Genomic DNA, 22256 nt, shown 5'->3' with positions numbered 1-22256 from the left:
CTCAAAAGCTGTCACAGTGTCTTTATAAGATGATGGATAGGCTTCCTGTGATTTGGTACCATTCTTTAAAAGCTTTGTACACAACTAATATTGTTAAAGATTAGTTTCATAACTAATTCTGCAAGGAAGTTATTTTTCATCAAACATAGCAGCTTGGCATTGCTATGGCAAAGGGTAAAGGTTAAGCAAAGGCTCTCCACATCTCAACAATGCACCAGCTGTTTGGCTGTCTTTATTCTTGCCTCCTAATACAATGGACCAGCATCTGAAATACTAATCCCTCTGAAAAACTGCTACCTCAAGTTAGCAATCAACAACTAGGCTCTTGCTTGGAAAGAAGCTTCTGATCTTACCTTGAAGCATGGTTGGCAAAGGCTGTACATTGCCTAGGAGGCTGTTGTCGGATTTACAAGATTTGAGGTTAAAAACTTCCAATAATGCTTAAGGAAGGTCAGTGAGACAATTTATGAGGATAACATAAATATGTGGGTGGATGAAAATGTAGTAAACCTAAGTTATCAGCCCATGCTCAGCAAGGGGATCACCACTGTTGGCACTGTAGATTGCTATCCAGGATGCTGATGATATGATGACAAAACTGACAACAAGGCTGACACCAATACTCATCAACCACACAAGTTCCTTATCAAGTTTTATAAATGGTTGGTGAGTGCCTTGGCTAACTTTGTATGGCAAGAACCAACATCGAAATTCATAAGCAGCAATCCCAATGTCAGAGTAGGCTCAAGGATTACTTCTGCCCTCCTTCCCCAACGCCCTCACTTATCACCAAATTCAATCACCACCAGACTATTCAAGAAGCTCCATCTACTGCTTGGAAAAGACTACATCATAGCCATGGTCGTTCTCCCCTTCATCCATGTTCATTTGAGTAATCAGATATTTCTTTCGACCTTCAAGCTACTCCTGGTGGCATCACACCTTTTCCATCTCTAACACTTTAAACTTCTGACACAGGGTAAGGGGCAGATAATGAGGTGCTGTAATGCCTGTTCAATAACACTAGCCAACTGCCCAAAATAAGCACATCACAATGTCCAATTTGTTGTCAAAACATACGTTCCTAGCTTATGATACAGGGACACATACGAATAAGTGAGTGACAAATGTACAATCATTCTGGTTTTAGTCTCTTGGAAACTTAGAGAAAGTCACATTAGTACAGTTCAGTAGTTTATAGGTACTTATGCAATGTGGGCTACATACCATTGTAGGTACTGGCTGTAAGAATATACACATTACTGTACTGTATAGTCTTTATTGATGTCTACACAATACACAGCTGAGGGGAGTTATTCTACAAATACTACTCTTATCTCTGGCCCAGGATATTATACACAGAAATCAGTTTGTTGAAAAATGAAATACCTTGCAGGCTACAGTAGTGCATGGCTAATTATTTTTTGTGGTAATTCTGGATATTGTGCTTTTACTGGGATGCCTAATATGACAAAGGTCTTAATGGAACAATTCACATGATAATATGCCCTATTTTTTGGGAGTATTGTGTCAATATTGCGTTTATTACACATCTACTTTACATTGCAGTGCTGTATATACTGTTCTTGCTTCCATGCAAATTCAGTACATTCCACTGACTATGTGTATGCTTGCATAAGCTTGCCAAATTTAGGCTTTGAGTTTGGGGTGGGCTAGAATTAGCTAGAGTAAGTCACTACATTATCAAAATTTGAAAAAAGTCACTCTATGTTATGCCCTAACAGTAGTGATCATGTTATGAATCACATGAACTTGGAAGGTCTTTGTACCCAGGTCAGCTAGGGCCTGGCCCTGTAGGTTAGGTTAGATCTTGATACGCCCTGGTATTTTATAGTTTGCAGGGTACAACTACGTACCCTAGGTTAGGTTAGGTTAGGCTGTATCCTTATCATTACAGTATTTTTGGTACATCATTGTAATTTTGTTATTTATTTCATAATTATCACAGGCTATACACAAAACTATATATGTTTCTGCCTGGCTATCTTGAGTTTTATGCACTTACGACCATTCCTCCCACCACCTAAAAACACCAGTTTCCTCCTGGGCCACGGTAAAAGCACAGAAGTTGTGTAAGTTTTATTTTATGGCTCAAGGAATGCTTAAAAGCACACCAAAGACATGTTCAAACATGGATGAATCCTAACCTAATCATCCACACACCTAACCTATCCTGACTTAGGTGGATGAGGGCCAAACCAAATAAAACATCGTGCATTGCATAAAAAAAGTTTTTGTGTGCAAGTAATCTGTAAAATTACCAAAAAAGGTAAAAAAACGCACGAAGACACAAGAAAAGCAATTAGTAAAATAGAAAATTATAAGGTGGACATCTTTTGGCAAAAAAAAAAATTTGTCATATATTAACCCCTGCCCGAACCCAGTGACCCGGGCTTCCTGCTGGTGCTTCCCTGCCATGCTGCCCCCACCCCCACCCCGCAATCACTAGGCCTACTAGCCTATATACTGCAAGCAATGTGATGGACTATTTCCAATGGAAATGAATATCCCGTTGTGAGAATAATTTAAAATAGTAGCCTATTCCCTTTATTCTTTCAACACCAACAGCAAAACTACGAAGAGAGAGAGAGAGAGAGAGAGAGAGAGAGAGAGAGAGAGAGAGAGAGAGAGAGAGAGAGAGAATCTGCGCCTCAGAGGTGCTCAAATAGCTCAACCATTGTTAACCGCCATTAGGCCTATTAAAAAAAAAAATACGCTAGGCCTGCCACTGGGACAGTCATCAATTGTCTAACAGCCTAATTCGTAGGCTATTTGCATGTGAGTGTATTGTTATCAAAATACCACAAGACTATCAAGACCATTTTGAGCTTACCTTCTGTTTGAACAGGAGTCTTCACAGTAACAGCCCTGGACTAAGTAGGCCTAGTGTATCGAGTCATGGAAGACAACGAGGCCGTTATTTAAAGATTTAACTGAATGCTACCTGTCTCACTGGGATAAAAGTTAGGAAATACATCCGCACCATTGTTACAAGTCACATCAGGACTGGTACCAGGTCCAAAAAGTGTTATGCCAAGGATCTGCAGGTCAGAGCTCCTGAGGTCTCATTTCACTGTCACAGTTTCGAGCATGATTCCTGTAAGCTCTAGTGCAGAGTTCCATGACTTAAAATGGATTTTCTTTTATTATTTCTTCTTTTATGTGAGAGTGACTTCCCTTTTTTTTTTTTTTTTTCATTCATAAGATTTTTAATGTCATCCTCGTATTTAATTTCTCTTTAGGACTTCAGAAATCTGAGTGTCTGTGTGTAATCACAGACCTTTAGCTTAACCTTCTTTGAGAACACACAACTCAGTGTTTCACCTTAGAATTATCGTAACTTTGATCAATTAAATCCTGAAAATTAGTGTTTATTACCATAAGTCACAATTGCAAGTACGTTGTCTTCTTGTAGCACAGTATGTACCTATAACTTCCAATTATAAATTTATAGCGCCTAGCACTATAGGGGTTGGTGACACTATTTTTCTAATCAGCAAAATTGTATATGTATTTTTTATAATGGTTAGATTGACTTGAAATTAGGAAGTCTTAAATATATTTTTTAAACGTAGGGAGAAAAATGTAATAAATATTTATTTTTATGTGCATAATAATCAAACCAGAGCTTTTAGATAAAATGATCAAGCTCTGTGTATTTGTCAATGACGGCAGCCCATTTCATTTCAGTTTTTCGATACTGGAGTCGCATAATTTCAGTTTTTCTTTTGTTTATAAAAAGTTATCTTTGCTCGATCTCTGTACAATTTTTGCATATATCAAACTCTTCCTTTTGTTCATTCTCCTATTTGCAGAAGCTAATATTGCTCACTCGCTGATACCATTTTTCTTTGTCTATCATTAACAATTTTCTATGTAGTTATATTTCCCAGCTTATTTTCAAGAAAACATTCTCTCTCCTTTCTTTAACTTCTTTCCATCTATTTATCAATATGGGTTTTTATTAAATCTCCACATCATTTACTGAAATGACACCAAGAGCAGACAGTGTCTCGTTGTTGATCAGCGAAGTGCAACCAGTCTAGTGTTGGTTGACTCATGAATCAACGGACATTTATAATCAAATCCGCAAGAAGAAGAATGAATATAGCCCTAAAGTTTCCTTGAAAGGGAGAGGGTTAAAAGTACAGAAGAAATTTATTGACAATATTTCAATAATGTAATAAACAGTTTGAAAGAGCAAGGGTGTAAAGTAAAACTGTATCAAGTTGAAAAGCTGTTCACCTCACCCGAACAGTGCAGTGTGCCCGCGACTGTTTGTGGAGGGATCTCTTAGCAACATGTGAACCATCCTCTGTTCTAATGTCTTCATGGCAACATTCTTATTCAAATAATGTTGCCTTTTCCCTTGGAAAAAACTGCATGTATTTAGACCTGAGATATTTTAGACGCTTTGATGACCAAATGGGTTTTTTTAACGATATGCAGGTTCTTTAATATACTCAGGACGGGGCTGTCATGACTGACGGCAGATGCAACAAACAAAGGAGGGGAAAACAACAAAAACAATAAAATGAGCTTAATATTAATTTATTTATAATATTTACAAGTGAGTCAGGTCTGGCAAAAAGATAAAAACCATAAATACAAAAAAAAAAGCCAAAAGGCAGCACTAAACAAAATCAAGTTAAATAAACAATTAACTTTATAAACAAAAAGTAGCTAAAAAAAAGGCAAAATTAAACAACAGCAGGCAGAAAAAAAAAACCAAACATACGTTCTCCATCGGGGCACCAAGACAGCCCTCAGCTGTGCAACAGGGACAAAAACCCATCAACCAGAAAACCCCGATGGAGACGTCAGGACAGCCTCACGCTGTCATCAAAGATGAGCAGCTCGTGGTCACACGACTACTCATGGTCACACTCCACCTCTACGACGTGCTCCACTTCGTAGGCGTGCTCCAATTTGCTGCTCAAAAACTCGACCAACGTCGACTCCAAAAAAACTGCCTGCTGCTGCTGCCTGCCGCTACCTACCCGACTGACGAAAAGAAAACGGCAGCTCACCGATGAGAACATCAAAACAAAAAAACTTGAAGGTAAGGAGGCAATCCACAAAAGGGAACGAGCGGGGAACCAGCAGTTCCGCAAAACCATCACTTAACGACACCTCCCACCTAAAAGAAAAAAAAATTATTTTTTTTTACACTCATGATCCTCAATGCCGTAACAACCCCCAGCCAGCCAAAACAGAGCCATCCTGTCACGGTCGCCATTGTAACGACCAGTGGGTCGTTATGCAGGTTCTTTAATATACTCAGGACGGGGCTGTCATGACTGACGGCAGATGCAACAAACAAAGGAGGGGAAAACAACAAAAACAATAAAATGAGCTTAATATTAATTTATTTATAATATTTACAAGTGAGTCAGGTCTGGCAAAAGATAAAAAACATAAGTACAAAAAAAAGCCAAAAGGCAGCACTAAACAAAATCAAGTTAAATAAACAATTAACTTTATAAACAAAAAGTAGCTAAAAAAAAGGCAAAATTAAACAACAGCAGGCAGAAAAAAAAACCAAACATACGTTCTCCATCGGGGCACCAAGACAGCCCTCAGCTGTGCAACAGGGACAAAAACCCATCAACCAGAAAACCCCGATGGAGACGTCAGGACAGCCTCACGCTGTCATCAAAGATGAGCAGCTCGTGGTCATGGTCACACTCCACCTCTACGACGTGCTCCACTGGAGGCGTGCTCCAATTTGCTGCTCAAAAAACTCGACCAACGTCGACTCCAAAAACTGCCTGCTGCTGCTGCCAACCTCGCTGCCCTACCAGACCCGACTGACGAAAGAAAAACGGCAGCTCACCGACGAGAACATCAAAACAAAAAAAACTTGAAGGTAAGGAGGCAGCAATCCACAAAAGGGAACGAGCGGGGAACCAGCAGTTCCCGCAAAACCATCACTTAACGTGACAATGACACAAAGGTGGAAACTTTTGAGATGGATAGTTATCATAGTTTACGTAGTATTTGTAGCATAAGAGGAGTGTGGGAAGGGTAAGATGGTTATCGCACATGAAAAGCTGGATCAGAGTTTTGAGATAATCGGGTCATTAGGAAAGAATGAAGGATGATAGGATGGGATAAAAAGAGTACAGAACTCGGAAGTGATCAGAAGAATCAGTAGAGGAAGACCCAAAAAGGAATGAAACACATGAAACACTGGAAAGGAGAGACCTCAACATCCAGAAAGGTATAAAATGCAAGCACGTTGAAGGTGAATGACACACTGTGAGTAGGTTTGACTCAGCATTGCCAAGGCTTCTACGTGGGTGATTGCTGCAGCCACACAGTACAGTGCTACGGAACTTTATGCACAGGAGGTTCATCCGCGATTCAGCAGTTCAGTTGTGACATTGTCCGTTGCTTCCTTTGAAACCATCCTGTCTCGGAGGAAACAACTTAATGATATATATATATATATATATATATATATATATATATATATATATATATATATATATATATGTGTGTGTGTGTGTGTGTGTGTGTGTGTGTGCGTGTGTGTGTGTGTGTGTGTGTGTGTGTATAACATTGCGCTTGTGTAAAGAAATAAAACCACACTGCACCAGGGGCTGATCAAAGAGAAAAGAGGTATTACTGTACAAACTGAGTTAATATTATGACAACAGCAAGGACGATAATGTGAACCATAAATCCGGTACAAAATTCTTAACCTCTTTTACATTTCTCGCTTATGATTCGTCGCCGTTGCAGGTACAGCCTGCAGCTTTCACAGTTTAATTTCAAATCGCGTCCGAACATTCATAACTGAGATACATAGGAAGAAAATGCATTCTTGACACATTTCTTCGGCTATTACTTATTTTGTTTTATCTTTGCTCATTTGTTACCATAACTCTTCGTCTTAATTTTACAGGTAAAAATTGGCCTCGTCACATCTACTTCAAGTAGAGAAACATTTTGTAGACCCAGTAGCATCTTTACGGCAACAAAAAAACCTGCTCCAAGGGGGTACAGTGCACGCCTAGGCCTAGACCTAGGTACACGCGAACACAGTTGCGAGTTGAAAGTAAACGAGCGGACCTCAGATTCGGTCATTCAGGTTTGTCATTACTTTTGCCGGTACTTTTCGGTACGTCGACGATTAGCATGGGCATGACAGTCGACTTGTCCAGTTGATAATCATCCTTACTGAACGTCAGCCCGTCGTTGGGTTTCAGGACCTCCCAGATCCTTCTGTACAGATACAAGCATCTGGGACTTACCAGTTTGGGTTCCACGTCCTTCGGGGAGACTGGGCCTGTAATGATGATAAGGATTTATGAGATTTACGGCTACAAGGAAATGTGCTGGAGCACTTTCGGCCATTCGGCGCTTGTGACAGTGAACAGAGGGAGCAGCTGGAGTGGCTGAACGGCTAGGAGAGATCTTAAAATAAAGAGGAAGTACAAATATCTAAAACTGGAACCAGGAGAAGACTATACACAGTTGCACCTTGAAGTAATAGTTAGAAGGTCGAACAGCAAAGACTGGGGAAAGGAATAGAGAATGGTGGTCAAGTAAAAGGCTAAATAGTGGCCTGTAATGAAAAAAAGGTTAGATCTGATGTCCATTTTTATGTTTATCGTTAATTCTTGCTATTAGATAAGAGAGATTAACAGTTCACATGTAAGAGAAGTCTCCCTAGAAAGAGAAACCTTATAAGATGAAATTCTAGAGATACTGTAGAACTTAAAAGCCATATATCAAGAAATTAAAGTTCATATATCAAGAATTTAAAAAAAAAATATGTAGGAAGGAAGAGCAGCAATTAAAGACAATTAAGAAATAAGTAAAAATGTTGGACCTAAAAATCCACGGGCAGAGCAATTTTTGGGTGTATGAATGCAAGAATTACATCATATATGTATATATATATACATATATGTAATATACTGTATATATATATATATATATAAATGTATATATAGTATATATATATATATATATATATATGTATGTAGTGTGTATCAATCTATCTATCTACAATTATACTGTATATATAAATATATATAAATACATATGTGCATTTGTATGTGTTGTGTGTTTAGAAAATATTGGTATCGTTTTGCATGAATAATTCAAAACGATTACTTTCAAAGGCAGGGAATGAGAAATCACTTATATATATTTAAATATAGGCGAATGAGAGAACGTACGAGCTTAAATGCTTAAAAAAAAAGTTGCATGAATGAGAACAGATTATTTGTCTTGCAACAGATACACTGATTATCAGATATTTTGATCAGGAAGTTAATGGCATTTATCTTCCAAGATGCTAGACTAAATGTGAAGAGGAAAAAATAGCCAAACATATAAACAGATAAAAAATAAATGAAGATCTTTTATTTCTTCTTCATATTCTCCAAGAATCTAGGTAAATATGAAAAAGGAAATAAAAGCCAGGCATAGAAAAAAATTAATGATTAATGAGTTCTGTTCTTGGAATGGAATATAAAATTTGGGCCAAAGGACAAGGGGTGGGACCTACGAGGTCATTCAGCGCTGAAGGGGAAATTGAGAGTAAAAGAGTTTCAGAGGTGTAACGGGAGGAAAACCTCGCAGTTGCTCTATGAAGCAATTGTTAGGGGAGGGTTGGGGAAAGTAAGATGGAAGAAAGAGAATAATAAGAACGGAGGTGCAGTAAAAAGAAATGGAATGGGTTGCAGGTAGGGGCCGGAGGGACGCCGCAAAGAACGTTGAGTGACGCCTAAGAGATCAGTCCTTACCTGTCAGGACGGAGACGATAGTACCAAACAGGAGGTTTAGGGAGATGCCGAGGAAACCTGTATAGCAGTAACTGAGGTTGTAGATATCTTTGGCCATTTTCCTGTGAAGGAAGAGAAAGGGAGAATGTGATAACGGAAGATCAAAGGATAAAAGAAAAAAAAACTCCAAGGGAAGCTTACGAGAATCATTAATCAAGATGAAGTGTTGCTTTTCTTCAATGCAAGATCTTATAAGGCACGCTGCTTATACTCAAATGTCAAGGGTAGCGTTCTCATCATCTTTGCTAGCAAAAGATTACTTACGAAACGTAAAACCTCTTTTGCACAGCCTAAAACTGCTCTAGAAAGTTGAATAGCTTACTAAATGTTAAAATCATCGAGTGGTGAAGGCAGTAAATTCCCTGCAAAGCCCAGAAACGTTTTGTTCCTCTGACATTAATCGTTCTTTCCAAAGAAACGTAAGGCATTGAGTTGAAAATGATTCCTTTCAGCTCAAAATACCGTCGATAAGATTAATATTTTTGTCAAAAATTTAATAAGTTGAGGCCAATTTAGATATTGTAATGAAAAGCTTCTAATCATATTAAAAATATATATATATATATTTTTTCTTTTTCAGAACCTTATATGGGCGCCCGCACGTAGGGGTGAGGGGGGTCACTTCCCCCAAATCCTGGAAATAATATGTATATGTGTGTGTATATAATTGCTTTATTTATTAAAGAAATGCAGACGCTGATACTGTTTTTGGAGTTAACCTGCCAGTTCACAGGGTCAAAAGTGTTTGTCTGCTTGATACCGGAAACTTTATATGTATGTATTAAGATTTGGCCCCCGCCCCCCTTGGAAAATATGCTGCGGGCGCCTTTGGAACCTTCAGCAACTGTAACAGAAAAGTTGCTTCTCAACCCAACAATATTCTCTCTTAAATCATTAACATTTTTAAGGTAAACATTAATGAAAGTCAGAGACAAGATTTCTGGATGCGAGCAGAACTGAAATGGTAGCATCCAATCCCTCCTACACAGATCAGTGTCAGGCATTCAGTGGAAGTCTAGAGATTGCAGTTCTCTCTCTCTCTCTCTCTCTCTCTCTCTCTCTCTCTCTCTCTCTCTCTCTCTCTCTCTCTTAATCTTCTTGTGCATGTGTTAATTACATCGTTCAGTAACCTGGTTTTACACAATGATCATTTGAGAATACTTCCTTCAAAGAACGGTATACCTTTTTAAACAAGTGAAGCCACATACTTCTCATATACTGTAACTGCAAGAATTCGAAGAAATTCCTTTGAATACTGTTCTTTTTACCAAAAGCGTTCCCAAAAAAGATATCATTCAGAGAACCGGATTACTGCTCCCACCAGCTTTTGCTGCTCCATTCATTTCTGTTTTATTTTGAGCATTATACAATGCATGATCGTGGTTTGTCTATAACCTTGTTCTTTTCAGAATAAAAGCGTTCAGTACACAAGTCTCTTTGGCCGTTGGTCTGATAATACACTTCATGATAATATATTTCTGTAAGTTTCCCAAGAATAGAACGGATAAAATGTAAAAGAATTACAAAACTATTTAATGTTCAACATAATATTGTCTGACAAAACTGCAAATCTAGACCCAACCACTTTTAGTCCTACTCTGTTCATGTATATGCATATGCGTCCGTACACTGGAGAGAGAGAGAGAGAGAGAGAGAGAGAGAGAGAGAGAGAGAGAGAGAGAGAGAGAGAGAGAAACTTGAAATGTACTGTGTTTATACATCACCCACGGGTAGACAATACTATGCTTCAACGACTACGCGCTCGACGCGTGAATTTTTCTAACGATCGGCCCCGCATATTGGAAAAAATATTTGAAGCAGCAGAGAGACCAGAGAAAAGCGCAGTGTTTTATCTGGAAGCGAGCTATAAGAGGTTTTTATTTTATTTACTAATTTAGGCAAAAAATAAAACGTTTTGGATGAGCATGACAAAAACCCAAGGAAGAAAAACGTAGAGAAGAAGAAGCTGGGGAGAGAGGCTCTCAGCACCATCTGTCGGTCTAATATACTCACTCGGGCTCCTCCTCTGGAAACGTTGCGGTATTGAAATCGGTGATTGCATCGTCCCCGGTGATTGAGTTGATCGAAATCCCGGCGGCAGTGTGATTCCCGAAGGAACCCAAGGTCGTATTCGCGAGGTGAAGGAGGTTCTCGGGACATCCATCGACAGAAAGAGGTAATTTCTCCGGAGACCCGAGACCTTTCATGAATTTTCCTATCACCAGCCATAAGTTGAACGACAGACTGGCGAGGAGACCTACGTACGCGCCCTGATAAAAAGAAAAAAAAAAGTGGGAAAATGTGAGGTCTTGTTCGTGCAACGGTTAATGGAGTAGATTTGTTTCTTCTTAACAATAAGCTGTTAATAAACTTCGCATTATTTTTTATCATAAGTATCTACATAACATTCTTAACTTCTTCAATCATATTATACTCGTACGCCTGCACGCCTTTGTAGTGCTCTGGCGTTAAGCCTAAAATATTGATGTATGAAAAAGATTCCGGCTTGATTGAGATGGATGTACTTGGTAATTACCACAACAATATACTGTACTGAACAAATTGAAGTTTATATTGTCAAGATAAGATAAACATATATTAACTGAAGACAACATAAAATGAAAAAAAGTCAAGAACGCTTTATTTTTATCGCTAGGTCCTACACTCATTTTTCAACGAACACCCTCTGTCATAAGAAAGAACAGTTAGACCTGAGTTATTCTCAATCTCATATCTGGATAGGGTAATTTTCCACTAGTCCTACTAGTTGATTTGAATCTAACTAACCTTAAATTAATAATAATAATGATAACATAGACTTTGATCATTAATTCAGGCATTCATAAAAATGTTTCCGACAAGCTATTTTGGATGTTTCTGGTTGGAATTAAGGTAAGGTTAATATGTAAGTGAACTTATGTCAAGTCACTGACTGTTAAAAGGTCCCCAGAAAATTATGTGAATTTGTTAAGGGTTTGGTCACATTACCAGGAATTCCTTTCAATAATTCTTCCTTGCTTAGATTTTGGTAATAGCTGGGCTCTTGTTACCTGAACTCAGTCTTATGGTACAAGCCACAATGACATCTCCAAACCTCCATCTCTCTTTCCATTGAAATGAAATCTGATGAACCAAATTAGAGAAGAAACTAAAAATTAAACTAACGTCACGGACTTTATGCTGACCTTCTTATTCATCCAAGGAGCACAAACTCCAGCTATGAAGATCCCGACCAGGGACCCTGCAAAAGTGCTGCTGATGCTCACCGAGACTTGAAATATGTCTCCCAGTTTGCCGGCGGCCAGTCCTAGGCCTATGCCAATGACGCCGGCTGTAGCAGCTAGAAAGATAAGGAAAAGGAATGGCAAATCTGGGAATATATTGTCTTATCAATCAGCCGCTGTGAATAATGTGTAACTTCACACGCCATTATATTGTTTAACGGCGAATGGATTACTCTAAGTCATAAAACTGTCATAATTGTTACTTCTAAGCCTGTTAATCTGGAAAGTTGTTCGAACAATTCAATACATTATCCGTGAACGGATGTATGTTAAATGTCCACTAAAAAGTATTTTGAGCTTACAGATTAACTTAATGACTTTCGTAGCTGATGCGTCCGAAATATCCTTGAACATCTTCAAATCGCTTAGTAGGTCTTGCCATAAGATGCAAGCCACGGAGTTCCCCGTAGAGGAGAGTGAACTGAAACGAATGCAAGAATATTAAATTGTGAAAGTTGTAACATTAGAGAAACAAATAATATTAAAGATTTTATCTATGACATTAACAATACTTACACTATCTTTCAGCTATACCATACTGGAATTTAGCATTTCGATGTGTGAGATATAACGGAAAAGAGCTAAAAGTTGCGAACTGGGGACAAAGGGTTTAAATGGTACGGTACGTGGTCATAAAAAAATTTAGAAAAAACTTATCCCGCTTTCTTTTCCGTAAATCAATGCTGTGGTTTTAATTACCCACTCTTTAGTCCTCAATATCCCTTGTAGATTTTTGTAGATTCTAAATCATACTATGGATTCGTTAGTTTAATGCCTTCGTGGCGAAGTCAGTAATGTATAATTTAAAAGAAATTATTTGGTTAAGAGTAGGAGCAATATCATTGCATGTTCAGAGCGTAGACGTTGAGTATCGCCAGCGTACAGAACCCAGTCAATTAATCATATAATAGCTTGAATGGAAAGGTAGTCTAATACCCTCATCTCTTCAAGAACTTGAGATGCTAATTCCCTGTCATTTCGGCCTAAGCCATTTTAGGTTCCTACGATTGACTATCGAGATTCTTTGCAGCTTCTCTTCGGCCCCTAGCTGCAACCCCTTTCATTCCCTTTACTGTACCTCCGCTCTCATTCTTTCTTCCATTTGACTCCCCACCCTCTCCTAATAATTGTTAAACAGTGCAACTGCGAGGGTTTCCTCCTGTTACACCTTTCAAACCTTTTTACTGTTAATTTCCCTTTCAGGCTGAATGACCCCATAGGTCCGCTTGGCTACTGCCTTTTATATTCTGTTCTAGTCTATCAATTCTAAAACATCTTTAGTACTAACGCCACTGAGACGTGTGTTACCTTAGCACACCTCCATACACAGCGGCGACAAAGATCCCAGCCATGCCTGTCAGATGCGACAACTTGTCCAACACCAGGAACGGCAGAATTTGATCTGGCTTCTCGATCCTTCCGGAGGTGAGGGGGTCACAGTCCTTGTAGGTGGCGTAGGCTACAATGCCGGAGAAGTAGAAGGTGAGCCACAGAACGTATAGGCCTACTATGAAGATGGTACACAGCCTGGAGAATCAGATTAGTGCTGGCATGTTAGTTTGGTTTAGTCCGTTAGAGTGGGATGCAATAAGTGGTATGATGGTATGATTATGAACTCTATATAAACGTAGGAATATTTACTTTTAAAATCGACATATTTTTTTTTACTGCATCCAACAAAAATAATAGATTTGGTTTTTGGAAAAATTAATTTATATGAGTGACGAAGACTGATAATTTAAGGAGGATTCAGATAAAAAAATGTACAATATGAAATGGAGGAATAATGTCAATGCTATCTTTCCCTCTGAAGTTACTTGTGGTCATAACCTTTTATGCTCCTGCAAGTTGACTTTTGCGTATATATTAAAAAAACTTTAATGCACACGTTAATTCTTGATAATACACATTAAGTGAATAAAATGCCACTGTTGCCAATTTCAAAACGTTTCACATTAAAAACATATTTGAAATTACTCTAATAAAACATCGACCTGTTTTTGGATGACACCAATCAATAGTAAATGGATGTTCCGTCATCGTAATATATTGCAAAGATATCAGCTCTGGGAATCATACTGATACAAAGACACGCCTATTTGAATCCTAGTACATAGGCCTAGCAACTCACTGGCCCATCTTCTTAAAAATGAGAATCATTACAACAAGATGCACTGTGTAGATACCTCTTGGATAAAGTCAAACTGGAGACAGAGGCAAATCTCTGATAGCAAGACTGGTTGCAGCCTACCCACGACAGCATCGAGAAGAAGCCTTGAATCTGCACTGACCAGAACGTGTGGCGAACCAGTGGATTGGGGTCGAAGCTGAAAGAAAACGGAAAGGTTTCTGAAGTTTGTTGATACTACTTCATCGGCACTATTAATGGTATCTTCATGTTATGGATACGTATCTTGTCTCTGGGTGTATGAATGTTATAGGCCTCCTATAGAAGCAATTTTCTTTATATTATTATCCAACGTTCTCATGTACCATACGGCGACTCAGAGCACATCTTCAAGTAGACCAATATTTTCTAATCTCTCCCAAAAGATTAGAACCCGTTCTAATTCTTTTCTCCCCCCCTAGGTACATATCAGTTGTATATTCTTCCCACACACTGATACTCTCTCGGTCCCGTGCGGAGTGCTGCGGCGAGGCCTTTCGACTGCCAAGGACAAGAAGTCGAAAGGCCTAAAGGCCTTGCAGTACTCCACTGTTTCCCTTTCCTTCGTGGATTTTGTCTTTATGTATCCATCTATCTATCTATCTATCTATCTATCTATCTATATATATATATATATATATATATATATATATATATATATAACTTGAATAAACTTTGTAATTACTTGAAGAACTCCAGTCTGCCTCCTTCATTTGCCAAGCGGAAAATATTGCCGACGCCCCCTAGGTCTATGCAGCAGATGATGACAACGACGAGGACTCCTCCTAACATGAGGATCGTCTGCACGACATCCGTGTACACGACGGCTTTGACTCCTCCCTGGAAAGTATGAGATGAAACGACGTTTAAATCCTTGCATGGAAATATACAAGGTTCCTTATTTCATTCCTTGATTCCGGTTTTTTTTTTTTACTGGGAAACGTATCCCAAAATATTATTGGAACGAGAGCAACAGGAAGTGACGTAATGGTTATGGCGTGGATTGGCGCTTTCTACTGTTCTTAGTTTAAAACCTTGCGTGGCAGTATATAAGCCTCTTTATTTCATTCTACGATTCTTAATCACTTTTTTCTTTTTACTGGAAAACTTATCTAAAACTGTTATTTGAACGAGAGCAACGCTATGGAAGTGAAACTCGGGTAGGCTACCCCGTAGAGTCTCCCCACAACCAATAATATTGGCCTAACAGATCGGTGAACATTAACTTAATGAATCTGTTACGGGGTGCCCTAGGAGCGAGAGCCAGTACTGACTTATTTTAATGTTGGTTAAATTTTTATCAATTTATCTATTAATTTGCCAATTTATCTCTTCTTTTTTAATTAGTGATCTCTTCTTTCTGTTATTTCTTTTTTAATGAACATCATATTCTTTGAAAGCTTGAATTTCAAGTCAATGGCCCCTGTGGGCTTGTTTCATATGAATAGGTTTCATCTACTGACTAATAATAATAATAATAATAATAATAATAATAATAATAATAATAATAATAATAATAATAATAATAATAATAATAATAATAAAAACTCAACTATTCAAATAGAATAATGTCATTAAATTTAAGTAAGAAATGTCTCCCTTCTCAAGGCTAGGGAGCACGCCAGCTTGTTCATACACTCATGAAACTAACCGAATTATACGAGTGTTCTGTTCTGCTGCAGAACTCCAGTTATGAAATCGAAACAGAGGTGAGAAACACACAGAATTCTATCTATGCTGGCTGCCCACTAAGCAAGAGTCCGTGAGGGCAAAAACGTAAAACTTAGTCTAGAGTCAACAAGAACAAGTTACAATCAAACCTCCCGGTTTGACGAAGCTCCCCGTAGACTTACGAGCGTGATGTAGAACGTGCAGATGACGCCCATGACAGTTATGGACGCCCACGTCGGCAGGCTCGTCACCGTTGACAGGGTAAGCGACGGGGCATAGAGACACATGCCCATGTATATGAAGCTGCAGATTAGCGACACGATGGTGGCCAGCTTACGCAAGGTGTTCGACCCGAATCTCATCACTATGTACTGGAGAGAGAGAGAGAGAGAGAGAGAGAGAGAGAGAGAGAGAGAGTATGGAATCAGAGAGAGAGAGAGAGAGAGAGAGAGAGAGAGAGAGAGAGAGAGAGAGAGAGAGAGAGAGAGAGAGAGTACGTTATACACTATAGAATCAATTGTGGAAGCGGTGTCCCTAAGGATGTGCAATTAGAACCTCAAGGGTTCAAGCAAAGTTGCAATGCACTGCTAGCCTAAAACAGTTCACATTGTATTTTACTCCTTTATTTATATTTTTATCTGCTGTTTTATTAATTTATCTTTTATTTTCTTTCTGATAATAGATATCATATTTCTGTATTTCATATTATATGCTGTAACTTCTTTCACACGAAGACCACATTCTTTGGGAGTTTGAATTTCAAGTCAATGGCCCCTGTAGGTTTGGTCCATATGAGTTGGAGTTTAGCTTCTGAATAATAATAATAATAATAATAATAATAATAATAATAATAATAATAATAATAATAATAATAATAATAATAATAAACCATGCCAAAACAATAACTAAAACATGAGTTTTCTCTTTGTGCTCTTTATACTTTGTGAATTAGAGAAGGAATATTTTTAAAAAAATAATAACCAGATCTCATCACAATTACTCCTTATCAACGGAGAAACCATTTAACTGAAGAGTAACTGTGGTAAGATTTACTCATTATTTTCTAAAAATACTCATCCTCTAATTCAAAAAGAATAAAAAAGCGCAAAGAGAACGTTAATGTTTTGGTTAATATCTAAGCATCAACAAACAAACATAATCAGTGGATTGATCCTACGCAAACCAGTTTCAGGCTCACTACTTGTCCTTGACCGTCAGTTATCATCCTAATATTTCAAACGATGACATCACTTCCTCAATCATATTTTCTTGGGGTTTCTAATTTGATTTTCTCTTAAAATCTCCAGACACACTTAAGCCAGAATCGCATATGCTCCCATAGTGGTTGCATCCATATAACCCCTTTCATTCCTTTTACAGTACCTCCGTTCATATTCTCTTTCTTCCAACTTGCTTTCCATCCTCACACTGCAACTGCGAGGTTTCCCTTCTGTTACACCTTTAAACCCTTTTTACTCTCAATTTCCAATCGGGCACTGCATGACCTCATAGGCCTAAATTTCGTATTCCATTCCGTCCAAACTTTTTCATTCACATCTCGTGGGAATATGGCTTAAAATGATCAATCATAGATGTTAACATACCTCGTTGAGCGAGACAATCTTCAGCGGATATATTATAGGCAAGATGACGTACTGGACAACCAAAGTTCCAAAGATGAATCCCACCAAGTTTAAAGCCAACTGGGTGCCAAAGAAGTACATCTCCGTTGCTAGACCTGTGGGAACGAGGAAATCCTACTTACAGGGTTGGCAAGATTGGGCGTAGGACTAGTGGCAATAAAGAAATGGCATGGAAAAGGAGTAACGACTTCGAAGGAACTGAAAATGAATATGACAGAGGGGACGGAGATAGTGAACTCTACCAAAATATGGTGAAAGAAATGTGGGGCTACTTTGGCTAGTACTAAACACGGCGTCCCGTACTAAACGTGACGGAAGCTCCTTGGGACGCCGTGTTTAGTGCTAGCCCCTCGAGGATCAAAGTATTATATACACCTATTTCTACATTGTGTGGTCGACAAATTATATTAACAAACGATATCTTTGATCCCCGAGGGGGCTAGTACTGAACGCGGCGTCCCATTGAGCTTCCGCCATGTTTAGGAGACGCGTAGATGACGAGCCAAAGGGCGCTAGACAGATAGAGGCCAGTATTGGTGAACGAACATGCAAGATGTCTCGGTATTCTAGCGAGCAGAAGATACGATGGTATTGAGCACTACAAAACGATAAAGATGGGAATATTTTTAAGAGTTATAGACAGTTCTACTTACTGTAGCCTAGTTTAACCAAGATTCTTCTTCTTTCTTAGTCATGGTTTTATGAAATTTGCGCTGTATACTTAAACTTAGATCGGGATGTTAGACGTTCCTCCCTTCAAGAGATGTTTTCCTTTACTGTTAGCAGTTGTTTAGTTTTATACGGCTCAAATTTTTAGCTTGGCTCCCTAGTCATTACGGCCTTCCCTAGTCGTGTGCTTCAGTTCCCTTGCTAAAGTTCATATTCAAGGACATGATTTTTAATTAATTATTAATTGATGTAATGATTTTATCGATATTCTTGTTTTTATTTAAAATTATTGAAATTTTACCTTATATCTCGAATTCTGCTCCTCCTGTCACATGTATGCTTTCTCAAGAGCAAGCTCATTAGGAAGCTTCAGTGTCAGTAACTATTGTAAAAAGGAATAAAAATTTTAAAACGAAAATAAAAAACCACTCGATTATAAAAAATAAGAGCCTAACCCAACTGACAGCTCACCTAGGATAGATATGGCCGAAATGACTCCTCCCAAAAGAGAGATGGCCACAGGCGCCACCGGCATCTGTCTCCCGCCGAGTAGGTACTCCTGAGTAGAGTGATTCCCTCGCCCTGTGACGGCGATGTAGACGCCGATCCCCAGCGACACCACCAGCAGTGAAGCGAAGCATATCCAGTCTACGATCCCTAAGGATTTCGATCCTATCGTCTCCATCTTGGGTTCGAATCAGGTGCTGAAAAGGACTGCCTTCAGACGTCTCGTCTAATCTGAAAATAAATATTTTCCTGGTGTCAGGTGATTTTTCCTTGGTGGGAAAAATCGCAAGTTATCGTAATTTATGGTGAAAGGGTTTTCATTAATCTTTCACGGTAAATATATCATGTTGCGTTAAAAGTACTTACATTCAAATGAGCTACTGCTTTCACTGAAAGCTCAGTTCATTCGTTTACTAAGTTATAGTAACTATGGCATGCTTATTTATCTGTATAACTCTTCTCTCCAGTTCTCACATTGATTCTATGTACGTCGCTCTTTACAGGTATGAATGAGAAAGCAGATAGCAGATCACAGTCACATAATACACCTGCTAACTTTAGTTTTCTTGAAATTTTCTTACAGAGGAGAGCCAATTCTCGAAACAGCACTCAGCATTCGATCGCAGCCCAGGCGCGAAGAAAGAGGCCATTGAGCAACCGTTACTGGCTTTTAAACTAGGAGACTTGTACCTTAGTTGCCTGCTAGCATATAAAGGGATTATTTTTTTTTTTTCTAGATGCACGTCAGAGTACTCTTATACTACTGACGAATTCAGCCATGTCATGCTTTCTCTACTTATTATTTTTTCAGGTTGTTTGATCATAGAATGGTAGATAGGTCTGCTCTTATACATTTTATTTCTTCCGCTCCCAATAGTAGGCTACCATTTAGAAAAAATTTGGCCAAATAGTTCTTTTTCACCACGCATATTGTGTTCATTACATTTAGAAGTGTTTATGAACTCATATTAATTCCCGTAAACATTTATAAAATATTATTTAAAAAAAGAACAGCCCGAAAAACATTTGGTCGAGATAAAAAGATTAAGGGTTTAGCGCAAAGAAACTGAACGCTACCAGAAAGAAATATAGCTTTATAATAATCTTTGAGGTACCTTCATTCAATGAAGCAACAGTCATTGAAATATAAGATATACGATATCATTATTCCGTGTCAAAGATGATAATAATAATAATAATAATAATAATAATAATAATAATAATAATAATAATAATAACCAACAGCATCTCTCATATTGAAAAACAGTGAAACACTGAAAAAACATACAGCATCAACATTATCTACCAATTCAGTACCAGTGGCGAGTGCTGTTCATCTAAAACTAAACCGTATCAACATACGACAAGGCAACTTCAATCTATTTAGAATTCTCTCAATAAATGTGAAGAGTGATTGTGGTTAACCCGATAAGGGAAGTGTTTTGCAAAGTGATCTTTTAAATGCACTGGATGTCTCATTATCATTCAGTTCTGTGGCATGTCAAGAGACCCAACCCAGCAAGTGTCTCTTTAGACAGTAAAGGAAAGCATATATTGTTTTGTATGCGTCAGGTTTAGCCGTTGGTTGAATGAATATAAAATGTAGGCGAGCAGGGAAGTCAGATGTTACGCTGTGATCATTTTAGTCTTAGCTGATTTGCAAATATTTGGCAAAGATTTATGTTATTTTTTCCTTCCTGTTGCTACAGGCTTTCGTCGTAGTATGTAAATTATATTTCAAGAGATTCTTTATTTTAAACAGATTAGTAAGTCGAAATGGGGATAAATTTACGGTCATTCTATAAAAATAATTCATCGGAATCTGTGCAAGGGAGTGGTAATTAACCAAAAGAGCGGTTTGAGTCTAGCTATCCACACACCGGTTCGAAATGACTCAAATCCCTTTACATTGACAAAACTAGAAATATTAATAAATGTCGGATGATATGAATCTAATAAAAATATCAGCGTAATCGTAAGCTATTAGGTGCTTTTCTACATTTTTTCATGAAAAGCACGTAAATTAATAAAAAAATCAAAAGGTCTCTTCCCCGAGCAGGCGATAGGCATAAGCCTACACAACTTGTCGAACAAACAAACTCGATATCACTTCTCTACCGCCTACCTTGATAACTTGCCAGCCGCCACAGACACACTTGCACAAAACTTTTTTTTCTGAAATAGAACAAAAAGGGATTAACTTAACGTATTAACAATGGACATCGCCGTATCAGAACACCCTGAACAAAGGAAATGCAGTCATGTTTCACCGTAACTCAGGGAATTTGACATTAGTACTACATATGTGGATATGCTTCATTGAGGCGTTCGCTCAGAGATGACAAACCTCAGTAGCTTCAAGGCAGGATGAAGGTCAGAAGTGATACTTGGATACAAAGATGGCAGAGCGTAGATAAGTTGGATAAAGAGATTTTTTTTTTAACAGAGAGAAGGTTAGATGAAATTACTTACGTAATCGAATACATAATCGAGTGGGAGAAGGAGTGGCGAGTTTCACTCTCTCTCTCTCTCTCTCTCTCTCTCTCTCTCTCTCTCTCTCTCTCTCTGTTACTTATCGACTAGCATACAAAGTTGATTTAGTTGCAACTCTCTCGTGCCCAATAAAGCTAACTTATATACAAGAAGAAGAAGGTCAATCGTTTCCAGAATCAAAGACGTGTCTCACGAAGCTCCGCAACAACTGTGAACCTAACTCATTCATGATCTTGCAAAGAGAGCTTCCAATTATATTCCGGTCGGTACTGTATATGTCCTTGACCCTTATTCATGCTATTTCATCATGAGTTGTGTCAAGATTCAGACTTTATACACAACTCTCAGTTACTGCGCGGATTGGTAACGCAAAGGAAAGTGTGGTACTATGTCTGAACACTCGTAAACATTTCAGAGCTACAGACTAATACTATAGAACAACTTTTTGGAAATAGATTATGACAACAGTAATGAAATGAAATTTAGAATTCTTTGCTGTATCTGAGGTCTTTTCCATCCGAAAATATGATTTAGGATATATCTATCTATCTATCTATCTATATTGTATGTGTGTGTGTGCGCGCGCGCCTGTATGTGTACGCTGGTTTGCGCGTTTGCGTCTCTGGTATTTGGAAGTTAAATATACCTCATTGCCTGCCACTTTCAAATTCTTGAACAGATGTATTTTTCTTAAAATTGTTGTCAAAATTGTTCTATTCTTTTAACTTATTTTAACTTACTATTACTGTGATCATTGTTATTATTATTGAGTCTTGCTTTTTTTCAATTTCGTATTCAGCCTTCTAGACCCGACTTCTGCAATCACCTAAGGTCCCTAGCTGGAAATTAATTGTATGCAATCTGTTTTTTTAACTGTTTTCATTTTTAATATTTTCCACTATTATTCTCCATATTAGTATTGTCATTACCATTATTATGAACACTATTTTTTCTGTTTATTCAGCAACTGTGTGGATATTGTCGAATGTCAGTTTTATCA

The 22256-nt window shown here is 38.2% G+C and overlaps 1 protein-coding gene across 4 annotated transcripts in view; it reads right to left on the bottom strand.

Moving 5' to 3' along the window:
* Positions 1-6289: 6289 nt before the first annotated feature.
* The window catches only part of LOC136826140 (sodium-coupled monocarboxylate transporter 1-like), a 38051-nt gene continuing 22084 nt past the window's right edge, over positions 6290-22256 (bottom strand). For 2 of the 4 annotated variants that reach the window (XM_067083138.1, XM_067083137.1), the window contains exons 2-12: positions 18728-18994; positions 17549-17682; positions 16127-16315; positions 14959-15113; positions 14293-14433; positions 13415-13633; positions 12409-12527; positions 12008-12162; positions 10836-11092; positions 8784-8884; positions 6290-7315 (exon numbers count right to left, since the gene is read on the bottom strand). In XM_067083138.1, coding sequence (XP_066939239.1) covers positions 7110-7315; positions 8784-8884; positions 10836-11092; positions 12008-12162; positions 12409-12527; positions 13415-13633; positions 14293-14433; positions 14959-15113; positions 16127-16315; positions 17549-17682; positions 18728-18941 — 1890 coding nt within the window. In that variant the 5' untranslated portion in view covers positions 18942-18994 and the 3' untranslated portion in view covers positions 6290-7109. Of the gene's footprint in view, positions 7316-8783; positions 8885-10835; positions 11093-12007; positions 12163-12408; positions 12528-13414; positions 13634-14292; positions 14434-14958; positions 15114-16126; positions 16316-17548; positions 17683-18727; positions 18995-19344; positions 19390-20888; positions 21005-22256 lie in introns of those variants that run through there. The other 2 variants (XM_067083135.1, XM_067083134.1) reach the window with 2 other exon arrangements.

This window comes from Macrobrachium rosenbergii, chromosome 40 (assembly GCF_040412425.1).
Source record: "Macrobrachium rosenbergii isolate ZJJX-2024 chromosome 40, ASM4041242v1, whole genome shotgun sequence".
Lineage (NCBI taxonomy): Eukaryota > Metazoa > Arthropoda > Malacostraca > Decapoda > Palaemonidae > Macrobrachium > Macrobrachium rosenbergii.
This window is presented reverse-complemented; position numbering and strand designations above follow the sequence as displayed.